This window comes from Maylandia zebra, linkage group LG2 (genome assembly GCF_041146795.1).
Source record: "Maylandia zebra isolate NMK-2024a linkage group LG2, Mzebra_GT3a, whole genome shotgun sequence".
Classification (NCBI taxonomy): Eukaryota; Metazoa; Chordata; class Actinopteri; order Cichliformes; family Cichlidae; genus Maylandia; species Maylandia zebra.
The window spans coordinates 2,533,716-2,549,801 of NC_135168.1; the positions used below are offsets into that span (position 1 = coordinate 2,533,716).

At 40.9% G+C, this 16,086-nt stretch overlaps 1 protein-coding gene across 1 annotated transcript; it reads right to left on the bottom strand.

Annotated features, from left to right (window-relative positions):
• Positions 1-3,790: 3,790 nt before the first annotated feature.
• Positions 3,791-15,404, bottom strand: dnd1 (DND microRNA-mediated repression inhibitor 1). The gene is made up of 5 exons (XM_004566600.3): positions 15,261-15,404; positions 12,647-12,752; positions 11,830-12,155; positions 9,890-10,022; positions 3,791-4,550 (listed from the first exon to the last, which is right to left on the bottom strand). The coding sequence occupies exons 1-5, from the start codon at positions 15,279-15,281 to the stop codon at positions 3,994-3,996; spliced, it is 1,143 nt and encodes a 380-aa protein (XP_004566657.3). The 5' UTR covers positions 15,282-15,404; the 3' UTR covers positions 3,791-3,993.
• Between the last annotated feature and the right edge of the window lie 682 nt (positions 15,405-16,086).

Consider the following 16,086-nt stretch of genomic DNA (forward strand, 5'->3'; position numbering starts at 1 on the left):
GATCGTCTCCAGAATGTTAGAAGAGCTTCAATGAATCATTAGAAACAACTTACAGCTGCACAGCTGTGTCAAACACATCTTTGTGTCATTGTGGGATTTTTGTGTTTCTACATGTGACACACGTCTAAAACATGCACACAATCTGAACACAAACAGGGACTCATTTGTTACCACAGCCAGATGCTGAGAGCCATTTCCTTGTAGTCCTGTGTCTATATATATGAACCATTAGATGTTATTGGAATGATTGTCAGCTCTGATAGTTTCATGTGTGTTTAGCTGGACGCTGTTTGATCCTCGACATGTTTAAAGGTGTCCAGTCCTGAGACACTGGGGGTGGAAACAGCTGTGATGTCATTGGACTGTCACACAGACAGAAGTGCATGAAGTAAGCAGCCAAGGAGACACAGACACATTTGCACATAGAAAGCTGAATTTGTCATATGCCACAGTGAACTCACTGTTCAGTGTTTTTCAGGAAGCTTCTTAACTGCCTCTGCGTCCAAACAAGCAGCTGAGAAGAAGCTGAAGAAGTCTTCAACAACAAATACAGGAAGTGGACTTTCAAATACTAGATTCACTTTAGACTCACAAAAGAAATTACTAAACTAGCTGTGTTTGATTGACTCATTTGACTATATGAAAGGTCAGTGTGTGTCTGCACACAGACTGTTGTGTTGTACTATTATTCAGTTGTCTGCTGAATGGTTTCAAATGTCTGCCTCTCAGCTGTGATGAGGCTGGGGGTCATGGGAGGCCACCATAGCAGTCTCTTCAAAATCATGACATCATCATAAATGCTGCTGGACTGTCTGATGGGCTGACGGTGAAAAAGCCGTCAGCCTCTGGAAGGAAACAGAAGACATTTCAGAGGCTGCAGCAGATTTCTTTGATTCGGGGCCTTTTTCAGCTTTATTGGACAGAGCAGTGAAGATAAGTGACAGCAAAGCAGAGAGAAAGGGGGCGTGGCCCGGGTCAAAGCCAGGCCAGCTGCTCTCCACCTCGTGCTACATTTAAGTCTGGACTACATGCTTTTATATTGAGGGAGATTTTTCACTGTTTTTATTCCATCAGCAGCTCAACATCATGAGCAGCTTTGACATAAAGACATCAAACTCAAGCTGACTTTAAACTGGATTGACTTTTAATACAGGGGCTCAAAAACAACTAACATCTTTATTATATATCAGGACAGAAAGTCGTTTCATCTCAAATGGAAACAGCTTTATTTGGAATAACCAGCACTATCCACTGGTTTGGGATCTCCACCAGTTTCATGTCTTTACAGCTTCTCCAACAAAGTTCCTGTAAAATCAGCATTTTTGTCTTTATGGGTTTGATAGTGATTGATTCTTCAGTCCCAATCTGCTGTCATTTAAAGAACAAAATGATGTTTCTGTGAGTCAAAACGCTCCAGATGTTGTCGGCTTCACAAAGAAAACAAAGATTAGGAACTTAAACACAAAGTGTTTGGAGCCAAAATGTTACCAAGCTGCTCTTTTTGAAATGGCAGAGGTACAGTGGTGTCTAACAGCACACTGTGGAAGGCAAACATGTTATTGTTGGATGAAACTTCATGAATCCTTTGTACATTTGAGCTGTTGGAGCCTTTCTTTTCTCTTCAGGTGTACAGATGCTGAGGAGGCAGGTGAAGCAGGTGGAGCTGTTGTAATGCTGGCAGAGGGTGTGTCTTAGTAACTCTGTGAGGTAGAACTGGATCCAACATTGTGGATGTGTTGATGTTGGAGCCATTAAGAGTCTCTGGCCACATTGTAGGATTTCCCTTTGATTCACTGCGGGGGCATTTTGGAGTCTGTCAGTGAAACTCCTCATATTTGTGTTTGACTCCAGTTTATAGAAACAGAGAAATGTGTCATGCTTTTGTTAGGCCTCCACAAATACACACATTTGTTCATTGGTTGGACAAAGACACAAAACATTTTTTAAAAACTTGCTTTTGGTTGATTTCTGTTTTTCTGTTTTAGTTTTTCTGTGAAGCACTTTGTGATTCTTGTCTTGAAAGGTGCTATACAAATAAAATTTTAATTACTTACTTTTTGTAAGGAGACATATTGAAAACCATGTTAATAAGATCTTGTTGTTTTGTGTTTCCTGTGGATCCGACACAGAGAGTGGACTTCAGACAGAAACCGTAGGAAAGATTTTAGAGGCCGTGTGTGGCAACAGGAAGTTTCTGTTTGTTTGCTGATGACTATCTTACATGTGGAAAACAACACGTGATGTTTATGAAGTTCTACAATCATCATTGTTCATCATTGTTCTAACAGCATTTTGAGTGGGAACAGTTCAAACTGAGAGTAATAATAATAGATTGCATTTATATAGCACTTTTCGAAGCTCTCAAAGTGCTTTACAATTCCACTATTCATTCACTCTCACATTCACACACTGGTGGAGGCAGCTACAGGTGTAGCCACAGCTGCCCTGGGACAGACTGACAGAAGCGAGGCTGCCATATCGCGCCATCGGCCTCTCTGGCCATCACCAGTAGGCGGCAGGTGAAGTGTCTTGCCCAAGGACACAACGAGCTGGGGCTCAAACCGGCAACCTTCCGATTACAAGGCAAACAGCCAACTCTTGAGCCATGATCGCCACAGTAGTCTGAGTTATTTACTGATTTAAACAAGCTGAATGTTTCTGTGCACGATGAAGATCAGCAGCAGCAGCTCAGCTGATCAATGAATTGACATCTATCAGTCATTTCATGAGATGAAGTCATCAGTAGACATTTGTTCTAACTGTGTGATAAATGTCAGAACATCAGGGCTCCGGTTTAGTCACTACTTGACAAGATGATCATTGGCTCATTGTTGAATCCAGTGGCCCAGTCTGACCTCTGACCCTTTGCTGAAGGTCTTCTGTGTTATCTCCACTTTCATGTCTGAGCTTTTGCTGTATTGTCCAAAATAAACATATGAATCATTTCCAACACTTCGGCAGATCTTTAGTTTGGGCAGTACAGTACAAAATAACACATATTGTACTATACTGCCCACTTCCTGATCTTTTTGGATCTGTGTGTGAGGTTGGTGAAGGAAACACATGTTCACTGAGTGAATCACTGCCATCAGGAACTAGTTTTTGATATCACAGCCTAGAAATCAGACAGGAAGTGTCTTGAAATTTATATATCTATATCTATAGATATATATATCTATATAGATATAGATATATATATCTATAGATATAGATATATATATATTTATTTATAACGTAAGAATGAAATGGCTCTTACATTAGATTGAAACCAAGCACACCATTGTTTTTCTTGTGACATTACCAATAAGTCTGATGTGTCACATGGCCCTCTCCCTATTGGAAAAGCAAAAGTTGTATCCAAGATGGCCGACTTCTAAATGGCCACCATGGTCACCACCCATCTTGAGGAGTTTGCCCCTCACATATACTAATGTGCCACAAACAGGACTTTAATATCACCAACCATTCCCATGTTGTTACGCTGTATCCATAGAAATGGCCCACCCTGTAGATCACAGTAAGTCACTTCCCAAACCATAAATCACAATCCCAACAGATCTGTTTAGACTGAAGCTATCCAAACAGGTTCTCTGTAAACGTGTCTGTCAGTTTAACATAAAATGCCGAACCAGTGAGGGGGTTAGTCTCAATCCACAACTTCAAAGATGCGTTAAGGTCTGGATGAGAGTCACTAGGCTTCATAACAGCATGAAGTGAGACAAGTAATAACTGCTTTACCATTTTCCTAAGTTAATTTAAATCTTTCATTCATTTGAAAGAAATGCCGACACTTTCTTTTCAAAGCTCATTTAATTAAAATGAGAACCAATCCAGTAACACAGAACACTAATGTACAGTAAAAATCATGCATAAAACAAACCACAAGTTCTAGTCAGAGAAACAAACTTGGTGCTACTCTAGTAAAAACATGCAGAAAAAGAAAGCACATAACACAAACGAGGTGAAACAGAACTGCAGGACGGCATCAGCTGTTCAGGGTGTGAGACCAGTGTTGTACATCTTCTGCAGGACCTGCTGGGCTACAGCCTTCTGAGCCTCCTCTAGCATGGTGCTGGCATTAGGACCCGGTAATATCATGACCAACCCCTTGAAAGTGGCAGTGATCCCGAGGATCTGCACCTTATAGGAGAAGTAGAGGAATCCATCAGGCCCAGCGTGGCTGTACTGCACTTCATAAAACGGCTGACCAACACCTGCTGTCTCACACAGCTTACTGAGAAGCATCACTGGGGATACTGCAAATACAAGATGGCCTTGGGTGGAGGAATCGGGGAAAGAGCATGTAGGGTGAGGGAGCTGAGGAGCAGTGGGCCCTCCCACTGCTCTGCAGAAACCTGCGGGTATGGATGCAGGGAGGGTCAGGAATGAAGGCGGGCCTGAGGGTTGTGGAGAACTGTGGTGCAGGGGCCCTAGGTGTGACGGCAACAGGCTCTTTGCACGTTTCTGAGGGCAGCGTGACTCGTCAGGGTTTGGCTTCTCTGTTGGCTGCCACTGGACTGACACACACATTGCAAACTGCTTCTTAAATGCTGGAGACACAAGAAAACAGTGAAGTAGTGAGTTTAGCAGGAAGAATGTTTCCTTCTACCAAAAATACAGTTTTTAAAAAAAAAAAACCTAACAGATCAAATCTTAGAGATTAATTATAATATGAGACAGAACACAGCAGAATTAACACATTTAAAGGATTCAAATGAAAAGAACTGTCAAGTGTTAACAGTAAGATAGACATGCAAACTTAGAATTCCAAGTGGTTTCCACTGGAAGCCCCATCAGGCTCTTGGTTGATCCACTGGCCAAACCATTAAAAAAAGACATTTGTGTTCATTTTTAGTTTAAAGTCAAAATTTCAACATTAAACTTGAAATAGTATTTTGAACTGTAATCTCCACATTTGGACTTTTCTCTCAAAGCCAAACGACTGCCGTGGCTCCTGCAGCCACTACGCTACGTGCATTTCAGTGAAACAAGTTGATCAGCTGTCTTATTGTATAAGCATATTGATCGAGGGTGTAATCCTTCCATCGGTCCACTCCCTGCCATTTCATTTGCACCAAGTTGACCGACTCTTCCAGGTTTGTGCGTTTTCATCTTCTGCACCTTCTTCTGCAGCTTTCTGCACCATGACTTCAACATCCTTGTGTGTCACCACACTAAGGTTATGTCCTAAAAGAGAAATGTCAATGTAACCAGAACTGATTCTAAAGTATGATTTTGCTAACTCACCTATGCAAGTGCTTTAATCTATAGATTTCTACTTTATTCTCCAAAAGATCAATGTATGATTTTGTTAATGTGGCCCCAATACTACTCCTTATTAATTACATAAAGTATGTTATCTCGTAGATAAGGTAGACTGTGCACTTGTGTGTGCATGTTTAAATCACTTGTGCATGAGTACGTACTGTTTTAAGCCTATATGGTGGCTGCAACGATGAAAACTGTTTGGCTTGGATGCAAAAGGTTTTGCTGCTGAAAACAAGACACTGGTGTAGTTGTTACTAATTAATGATGATAATTCATTGTCCAACCTAACAGCCCAAGATGAATGGCTCAGAGTTTTAATGGCCCATGGACATTTTATTAGCCTGTGAGGGGGGGGAGCAACAACAGCTACACACTTTAATACTCCATTTTACTTTAAATCTGAAAAATAATGTTATGAAGTCCTTGAGATAAAGATGGTTTAGTATCCTCCCTTCTTGCTCAAGTCCTCACTGTCACAGAAACTGGTGAGACTGCCATCAGCCTTTAGCAAACTAGCCAATTTAATTAAACATCAGAACAAATTAAGTCTGCATTAAATGCAGCTTCTGTAGATTTTCACCATGTAAAACAAACAGCTACAAAGTTCGCTTTTCTTTGCACAACTCTGTTAAACGCATACACAGACACTGTGTTGTTATCACTTGCCGATCTATTATTAATGCCGTCTTCCTTTTGCTTGTCCACCACTACGGTGTCCTGTTGGTTAGCAACCACCAGTTTGTCCGTCCGTATCTGGAAGTCTCACAGGATCTTAGCTCGGTCATCCTTCACCACCCTGGCTGCATCTCCCATTTTGACCTCAGGACTTCCAGGTTGTACTCAGCACAGACGTTTCTGTATAGACACTTGGTTATGGCGTTCCATGTCTGCCCTGCTAGCATTTTGCAGCCTGCTGTTATGTGCTTATGTGATAGTCTGCATATCCTGCACCTGGGGTTTGCCTGGTGTGGTAGACCCCAGTGCAGATCAAACTTGTGATTAGAACTTGTTCCAGTGCTGCCATGATTTGTGCCTCTATGGCGTCTTTCAGTCCAGCTTTGTCCAGCGCTGGTAGGACTTCTCCATACATCAACCACGTCTTCCACCTGTCCTCTCATGGTGGTTCCTCTTCTTTCTTGGGTTTCTGCTACCCGAGGTATTTAGTTCTGAACATCTTCCTGATGTAACTTATGGATCTTTGTTTTTTCCATTCTGGATAGTGGTTCTGACACGCACTAGTCCTCAGCCACCTTTGTTTCACTTAGCACGCAGTCTTGGAGCGCTGGATTGGAGGAGCTTCTTTGTCTTTTAGCTTCCATCTCCTCTTTTGGCCAGATACTTGTAGCTGTCCTCAATGTGTGCATGGTTACCTTCTACACTTCTCCAGTCTTCATTATAGATCCTAGTGTTATGGATCAGTGAGTTGACGTCTTGTTCACTCCTGGCATACAGCAGTGTATACTATAAATGCATACACTATAGTTGTGTTAACATCACAAATATTCATCATGCTTGTTTCAATAGTGGTCTAATTCTTTTTGACATTACAGACCTTTAACCTCCTAGGACCTGCGTCCACATATGTGGACATCACATTTTGGGTTATTTAGAGTAAAATACTCAATTTTGCTCTATGAGGGCCTGATATCCACTTACGAGGACATTATGCTGCTACTGTTCTATCAAAATTTTAAACGAATATCCTCATATGTGGCTCTGATTTTTCTTAGAAACAAAAATAAGGTAAAAAAAAAATAAAAATCTAGTAATTCTTTGTTTTTACATTCATCGGGCCCCAATCAGCCCAAATATCAAAGAGAAATTCAAAATGCATGTCGTGGAAGAGTTTGGGTCTTAGGAGGTTAAGCTCTAGTACTATTCACTGATCTTAAAAGATGAAAGTGAAAATGAAACAAATTTATTGACACCAATTAGAAAACTTAAAGCTAAAAACATGAGATTCAGTTTATAATTTGAAAAAAAGAAAAAGAGCACTTACTAGGAAGCATCTTAAAAATATATTTCTGCTGTATGTTCTTATTAAAAATATTCAAAGGAGCTTGCAAAGAAAAGCGTCTGGACTTCTTTAAGTTGCTTGAAGACGTTTCACCTCTCATCCGAGAAGCTTCTTCAGTTCTAAGGTCAAATGGGAGTCAAGTGGGAGATAACCCCCCACAGAGGGACAAAAGGACAAAAGAGGATCATCAGGGGGTCCTTTTGTCCCTCTGTGGGGGGTTATCTCCCACTTGACTCCCATTTGACCTTAGAACTGAAGAAGCTTCTCGGATGAGAGGTGAAACGTCTTCAAGCAACTTAAAGAAGTCCAGACGCTTTTCTTTGCAAGCTCCTTTGGCTACGATGACCTGGATGACTGAGAACCTTCACAGACATATTAAAAATATTAAAACTCCAAGTGATGAAACAAAGAATGATAAAAGCATAAAAATAAGCTGAATCACATTATACGAGCGAATTTGTTGAAACTTCTCGGGGTGCTCAGAAACAATATTCAAAGGTATTCAATCAGGTCTTTCATAAGGGTCATAAAACTGTTGTTCTTCCTGACGCCATAGTTGAGCAATGTATCATAAATTATTATTTTTGATGCTTCATACTGATGAATTTCTGAAATTCAAGATGCATACTGACAGTGAACATAAAGATATAGGGACCTAGATACTCCCTCTGCTCTGCTCTGTCATTGTTACGTTTTTTCATTTCAAAAAGCTTGTGTTATGTATAATGCAGGATTTAGACTTAAGATTTACTGTAGAGGTCCACAAATTTAGATTTAGCTTTGAAGGACTCACAACTCTGAGCTCTCAAAGCATTTTATACAACTGAGTTATGTTTGGACACCGCTTCATATGGACTTGCATGGATATGGATATTTAGTGATTTAGAATATAATGTAATAAGCAGTGTTGGGCAAGTTACTTTGAAAAGGTAGTTATAGTTACTTCATACACTAACTGAGTTAAAAACTGAGTTACAATACTATAAAAGTAATTACTAGGAAAAGTAACTATTGTGTTACTTTAAAATAAATAAGTTTAATAATAAGTTGAACCCTCTGGGGTCCAGGGTATAATTGGCTGTTTCTGAGTACTTTTGATTTGACCTCTACATTTCACCTTTAAAAACTGTTTACTTCGCCTTGTTTGGTATCATCCTTTTCTGCACAACCAGTTATTTTCCCCCCATTTTGACAAACTGTATTAACACAATTGATCTAAAAATCAGACTATAAAACAAAATCAGCGTAGAAGTTATTTTACTGTAACGACCACAAACATGTTTATTGGATCATTTTCACAACTTAAAATGTACATTTTTAAACTTATGCACAAGTTATGCAAACAACAGAGTTGTATGCAGGTATTTACCTAAAAATGTGGTGGTTTTCTTTTTTTCCAACATTACAAACACACAGAACAATCAGGTGTTCTGCATCAAATAAGATACGAGAAATTATTTGTGCCACTCCAATAAGAATAATTTCTGTCCACTATAAGACAGTGGAGCACATCCCAGCCTGATACCTGCAGGCCTGACAGCAGGAGGTGTATCACTCCTGTTTTCTACCTGGAGACAGCATTTACACTGCAGTCTGTCTGGAGCAGCGGCCTCATCGATCTGACACAAAACAAAACAACTTACACTACACACTAACTACACACTCCAAACACGCTGAACATCAGAAATCTCTCTCCCTACTTCCCCCTCTTCCTAAACAACCAAACGCCATGTTGCATATAATTTTTTGATTGGTCGACATGTTACATTTTTCCACCAATAGGAAAGGGGTGTTTTTTCCTTCTCTTTTTTTGGTCACAAGCAGAGAGTGCTTGCAAGCGCTTTCCTTAGAAAATGTCATTTCTAAGGTTTCTTCCTGCAGTAAACAACAGTATTCAGGAAAATAAAAATATTGCATATATTTTTTATAATAACTCTGGTTTTACGTGGTCGAGCAACACAATTTAAAGACTGCTATATGATCTGAAGTCCCCACTTTCTTGTCTTGGGCTTACATAGCATCTTGTTGCCATGTCATCTTAAATTGGTCAAATGATTCGTTTACCATGACTACGTTATTCTTCCTCAGCCAATCAGCAGAACTTGTGTGATTGTTTCTCCCCCCAGCTCCAAGTAGGCTGAAGACAGCTTCAACCATCTGTCTGCTGAAAAATCATAACGTGTCCGCATCGCATTCTCTTGTTAGTAACGGTAACGGCGTCGTAACGATAAAAATAGTAATTACATTACGAACACTGTTACTTTTAATGCCATTATTCTTGCAATGTGAGAATTATGCATTTGTAGGACATTTTCTAGTGTTTACCAGCTGATTAGCTTTTGGGGAGCTCCACTTCACAAATAACCATTTTACTTATTTTCATGCTACAATTTGTATTTTAATTGAAAACTGAACTGACTTGTGAATAAAATGACTTCTGACTTAAGACCTAGTTTTCTGCTCTCCATACCAAGTGATTATGAGAGTGGAGTAACAGTGCACAACCAGAAACTGGTTTGTAACCAAGTGACACCCAGGCTGGCATAGAAATGGGACCATGATCAATATTAAGTCACTCATCTATATGAACAAGAGCTCCCATACCTTCCACCAGCACTTTCTTAGCCATAGAAGCTGCATGGTGAGATGAGAACGCAACAGTAGCAGATACCCCCTCGATACCAGGTCCAGCCTTCAGGGAAACTCTCTCCACACCCTCTACCAGCACACGCAGCACCTAGAAGCAAAGCATGGTCACTCAGAAGACAACATTCATCCACACAGCAGTTAAATGACAACCTCAATACCAGATGTGACTGAAGGGCCAGACATCTATAAACACCTACTGTATTTTCATGTTTAGGTGGAAGCTAGCGAGCTAACTTCCTGCTAACTTCTAACTCCATTAAATGTAATAAATTCTGTTTTCATGGATGCCTGGATGTTAAACTTAATTGTTACACCTGGTAAAGCAGCAACACTGATCATTTTATTACAGATGAAAGAATTTCGACAATTTTTAACTCTCAGTGATGCTGCAGTGTTCGTTTGACTTTGGACCTGAACCTGATGGAGTTTAGGACCCAGATTACTCTGCGAGGCTCCTGCCTACAGTAGCTGTAATGCTCCAACAATCCATCAAGCGGTGCGGCTTCGTAGCAACCAAAGTCGTGCTAAAACAAGTTTTGACAGGTTTTTGAGCGCCGTGTAGCACATAAAATCGGTTTGAGGTCAGTAAGCAGAACCAGAATTCAGACATAAGGCGCACTGTCGATTTTTGAGAAAATTAAAGGATTTTAAGTGCGCCTTATAGTGCAGAAAATACGGTATATCATCTATAACCCTTTCAAATACAGTACATGTACTGCAGAGAGGTTTTTTTTGGCCTTCTTTTGTTTTGCACTCGTTTCCTTGCATGCACACACTGCACATCATGTCCAGGTATTCCATGGGTAGCTGACAAGTCTTTGGAAATCACCTTGCTGTTGGAAAAACTATTTTGCCCATCAAACTCTTATCATACACAGGGGAAACTGGTCAATCTTCATAGTTGATTTGCTTTTCTTCAATTACCCCACCCCACCGGTGACTGTAGCTCAGGTGGCAGAGCAGGTCAGCCACTAATCAGAAGGTCGGTGGTTCGATCCCAGGCTGCCTCCTGGCTGCATGCCAAATATCCTTGGGCAAGATACTAACCCCGTGTTTGCCTACTGGTGGTGGTCAGAGGGCCCGGTGGCGCTAGTGTCCGGCAGCCTCGCCTCTGTCAGTGCGCCCCAGGGCAGCTGTGGCTACAATGTAGCTTGCCATCGCCAGTGTGTGAATGTGTGTGTGAATGGGTGAATGACTGAATGTAGTGTGAAGCGCTTTGGGGTCCTTAGGGACTAGAAAAGCGCTATACAAATGCAGGCCATTTACCATTTACCTCCCCACCTGGATAGCTGGGTGTGTGTGCAAGTTGTGAACATGGGAAACACCTGGCTAGGATATATTATGAGAAGAAGGCAAGCCAGTCTGAGGCAGTGTAATAGTTTGGCCAGTGTTTGTTGAGAATCCTTGGGTCCTGGCACCCATGTGGATGTTACTTTGACATGTACCACCAAACATTGTTGCAGACCATGTACAGCTTTCCCTGATGGTGCCGTGTCACAATGCAAAAATGGTTCAGGAATGGTTTGAGGAGCACAACACTGAGTTTGAGGCATTGACCTGGCCTCCAAATTCTTCTGATATCAATCTAACCAAGCATCTGTTGGATAAAAAAAAAAGATCCAATCCAGTCGAGAGGCATACACACTAACCAACCCTGCATCAGAGTGGACTTTGAGTGACTTAAGACACGAACACAGAAGTACCAGCTGTTATGGGTTAACTAGCACTGCCTTTAACTTGGAAACACTGACAACCTCCTGCTCATTCACTAATGTATTGGTGCATAGAGATGTGGGTGATAGATGATGTGTGCCATTTCTTACTGGGTGACACAGAATGAATTTCACCCCTTTCCCTCGTCAACACACTCAAAACACTCCACAGTTCAGCTATACCTGCAGTATGTCTTCTTGCCTAGTGGACGCAGGCAAACCTCCAATACAAAGGTGTCGCTTCTCTGTGCTCCGCCGTACACTGATGCGGGAGCCAGGCTCCAACATGTGACCGTGCAGCTGCCGTATGGCTTCAGCAACTACAGCAGCTGAGCCATATTTGGCATACGCAAAGCCGCGGTTCTGCCCACTGAAGTTCATCATCAGCCGGAACTCCCAGAGTGGTCCAATGGAGCTGAACAGGGGAATCAGGATGTCCTCGTACGCGTCCCGTGGGATCTGGCTGATGAAGACTTCACAGCGCGGTCCTGGCGTGGCACCTTCCCACACTGACCATGAAACAGAGGAAATGGTATGGCTGATTATGCAATTTTAAAATTCAAGCTCATGCAATGCAAAATGTACAACAAATCCTTAGTGCACTTTACAAAGCAAGTCCGTGTCTTTGCAATAGAGTGACATGTGAGCAAGCCGGGCTTTTCTTGTTTCAGCTGGAAATAAGATCAAACTGACTTTTAAGTCCGTGGCCATCAAGTATTTCCACATTTAGCTTTTAGAGATTTTTTTTATATATCAACCGAGTCTTTTCACAGCTGCATTTTACAAACAAAAGCAGCTGATTCATTTTTACCTTTGAGAAATCTATATCATTATTGGCACTTGGTGGCAGTGGTGAAATGTTGAAAATCTGAGCCAAAAACTCAATATTTCTTAATGCTCAAGAGAACAGGCAGTGTTGGTACTACTGCGGTGAAGATTCGAGAACAAATTCTATTATATTAAATTAGGCAAAGAAATATGGAGACGCAGATTCTCTCACCCTCAGGTGGTCCTCCATATTTCCTCTGGCCATTAACTTGAGTCAGCGTTGTGTTGGTTGCTTTCAACCAGATTTCCAGGGCCTGCACCCGTTCAAGGTTCAGCACCTGATGTGGAAACAAAATAGAACCAGCACAAGTCCATCATCTTCATGTGTACTACCAAGTGAGTCCAAAATACTTTGTTTTTTCGATTTATGATATGCAGTCACATAAAGCTGCTCATCCATTTGCCAAGTTTCCCTGATATAGGTTTGAGTGTGTTCACATGAATGAGGTATTGTTGGCAGCATCTGACCAATCACACTGATTATTATACCAGCAGCAAGGCCTCACTTTCAAATGCTAGAAAACCAGCAGACCCAGACAGTTTGGAGCCCCTCCTTTAAAAGCTGGCTGCTGATTTTAATTGCACCAGCAGTTACTTTTCTAATCTTTTGAATACCAATTTAACTCTAACCATATGAAAATCTGCTCTACTCCTGTTAAAGTTGTGGAAACTAGTGAACAGCTGAAAGACTTCCTGACTGTAAATAAGACTTTAGGTGACTTTCAGTGATGCTTCAGGGCAAATTAATGTACAACTAAAGCAGCCTTAAAAGCAATAAATGATTTCATAAATTCAGTTGAAAACAATGCTGTGCAGCCTTGACATTTGATACAGTTGATCATAAAAAGTCTTAAAGACAGCTGAATGGTTCTAAACGTCTCTCTCAGGCAGGTCTGAGAGGCAGGTCGGGGTGTATGGGTAGAAGGACTTTGTTCTAGCTTGGTTTATGTCACAACAGGAGTTATCCAGGGTTCTGTTCTTGGATCACTGTTATTCATTTTATATATAAAACAATTGTAGTAATAATATTGCTACAGCACATTCTCATTTTATGCTGGTGATATGCTGATGTACTACTTTGTACCTACTCATAGCCAGGCTCTATTTCAGCTTTCACTACACTACAGCATAACCTGTGCAGAAACGCGTTTTGAATATTGACAACATCAAACTGACGATCTTCTCAAAGGAAAACTAAACCTTTTATGTACAGTTCAGGCAACTTTAGAATAAAGTCCTGTTTGTCCTGTGAGGCAAGAATAACACTCGTTCTCCCTTTTTTCATGTCTGTACTTAATTACAATGATGTGATTTATATGCACGCATGCTCAGAATGCCTACAGGCTGGATTCTGTCCATCATGGAGCACTAAGATTTATTATTTATAAGAGTTTTAAAGCTCTTACTCACCACTCTACATCACATGTGTGGGTAACTGGTCTTCTTTGTCATGTTGTAGATTCAACCACTGGTATATTCTTATTTATGAGGTGATTCTTGGTTTGTTCCATCTAATTTATAGACTTGCATTCTTTGAAAAAAATAATAAATAAAGGGACGTTATTCTCTCAGATCCCAAGAGTTATTATAGCAGCTCTCGAGTTCATTCTGTGTCTGAAATAAGCTGTTTGGCTCACTTTAAAATAACCTTTTTCCCATTGGCAGCATCTTGCAAACAAACAATTTTAACAATAGGCTGATGATGCTCATCTGCTCCTCTGGTGTGTTTGAGATGACAACATGAGGATCATCTGGAGTGCTCCAGCCACGCTTAGTTGAGTCAGTGTTTTTAATAAATGATCACCTGAGGCTGACACAAGCTCTTGCTGTCAGACATGTCTGGTCTTGTTTTAGTATTGTGTGTTTGATATGCTCTTTGCTAGCACATGCCAGACTTTTTCTACCTTAACTCTCTTTTTACGCCAGCTATCTGCAGTCCTCTGTGCCTGCCCAGCAAGTGTGCACGTTGACCTTTATACACTAAATTGAAATGGTCTGAAACGCTGGGAAAGCAAATGTATCATATTTGCAACGGTGACTTGTCATTTCTTTATGACAAATACAGTAATAATAACTGTAGTGTAGAGCCATTTACGCAAAACCCAACGAATGAATCAAGTGATGTGAATAGTGGGCTCTACAGGTGAACAGAAAATGCTGCTTGATGACTTGCAAACATCAATGTCAAACCTGTCTTTTTCTTTGATAAATGTATTGTTGATTTACTTGCGCCAAACTCAATTGTTTATTTAAACCATATGTTGGCATTTAATATGTTTAAAGACAATGAAATTGAACTATATAGATACTGTGCCCACTTTGATACATTTTTGTTCATTTCTATTGGAATGGAAAACCATGAACCAAAATCAGGCACAAGCTTGGCATTCCCAGCCAGTACTTGAAGAAAAAAAAGGGAAAGAATGTTGGTAGTTTTCACTACAGCTGAACAAAACACTGACTGAGGCTTTATTTCTATAATTAGCTGCAGGTGGGCCCTCATCGGGGAAAACAGCAGAGCGTCACCGCTGGAAACACAAGCTAAACGAATCGCGTAAAGCACAGGAAAACGCTTCAAGCGCTGTAGCCAACTCTGCCAGCGACTTTTTATTTTAACCAAAAAAGACTTGCGCCTTCATTTCTGCTTAGATGACAAAACTTTTTTTCCTTTTCACGTGCCTGCTTCCACTTATTTCCTAGCTAAACGACATATTTAAAAAGTCTAAAATCAAACAAACAGAAAAAAAAAAGAAAAACTTGAGAGGAAAAGGATATTCCAGAATTACCTGGCTTTGCTTGTTTTCCATCGTCTCTGCGTGGTTGTGCGCACAGCGACGCAACTTTGTAGCCCGTTTCCAACTGCAGAAGTCCTTCTATTGGCCAGCAGCTTCCACTCGACGCTGTGGCTTTAGTGCCCACTGACCCGTGGGCGGGGCCTAGCATAGCCCGTCGCTAAGGTGTGGAATGAAATTTTGTGACAAATAGCAAGAAACGGCTGTATGGAGGACTGCTTCTAAACTTCTTTGTAACCTATTGTGCATTGTCTCTCTTTATCATTTATCTGTGCCACTCTTATTATATATGTTAATTGTTATCAACATATACATCATTTCCACAATATTGTTTTTTTGTAATCTTCAAGTCAACTGACTGTGTAAAAAGGAAAAAGGAAAGTGCTTTTGTCAGTAAGACTGGAAAAGAGCTCCCACATTAATAAAGTCTGGTCTATTTAAAGCTTGGAAAGAAAGCTGTCAAAAATGCTGCATAAAGTGGTTTTTATGGGATGGCCCGTTTGCCTGCACTGAGCTCTGTTGCCACAAGGAGGCGGTGTACATGGTATGTCAGGTCTGTGGCCACCAGTGATGGGAATAACGTTACTAACGCTTTGGCACAACACCTCGAGCTAGGGGGCAAAACAATCACATGAGTGATGCTGCTTGACTGACGAAGAATAAAGTAGTCGTGGTAAGCCGATCACATGAGCACTTCAAGATGACAAAGCAACAATGTGATATATACCAGGTTTTAAACTGTGTTGATGGGCCAGTAAAACCAGTCATGATAAACAATATGTACGCGTGTTTTTTCCTGGATAGTTTCGTCACGTTTAAC

Excerpts from the sequence above, each read along its gene's own strand:
- dnd1 (XM_004566600.3), bottom strand. The coding sequence starts at position 15,281 with ATGGAAAACAAGCAAAGCCAG. Across the intron at positions 10,023-11,829 it reads GGCAAGAAGACATACTGCAG|GTGCTGCGTGTGCTGGTAGA; the intron begins GTATAGCTGAAC and ends CTTTGCTTCTAG. Across the intron at positions 4,551-9,889 it reads TAAGAAAGTGCTGGTGGAAG|CATTTAAGAAGCAGTTTGCA; the intron begins GTATGGGAGCTC and ends TTGTGTCTCCAG.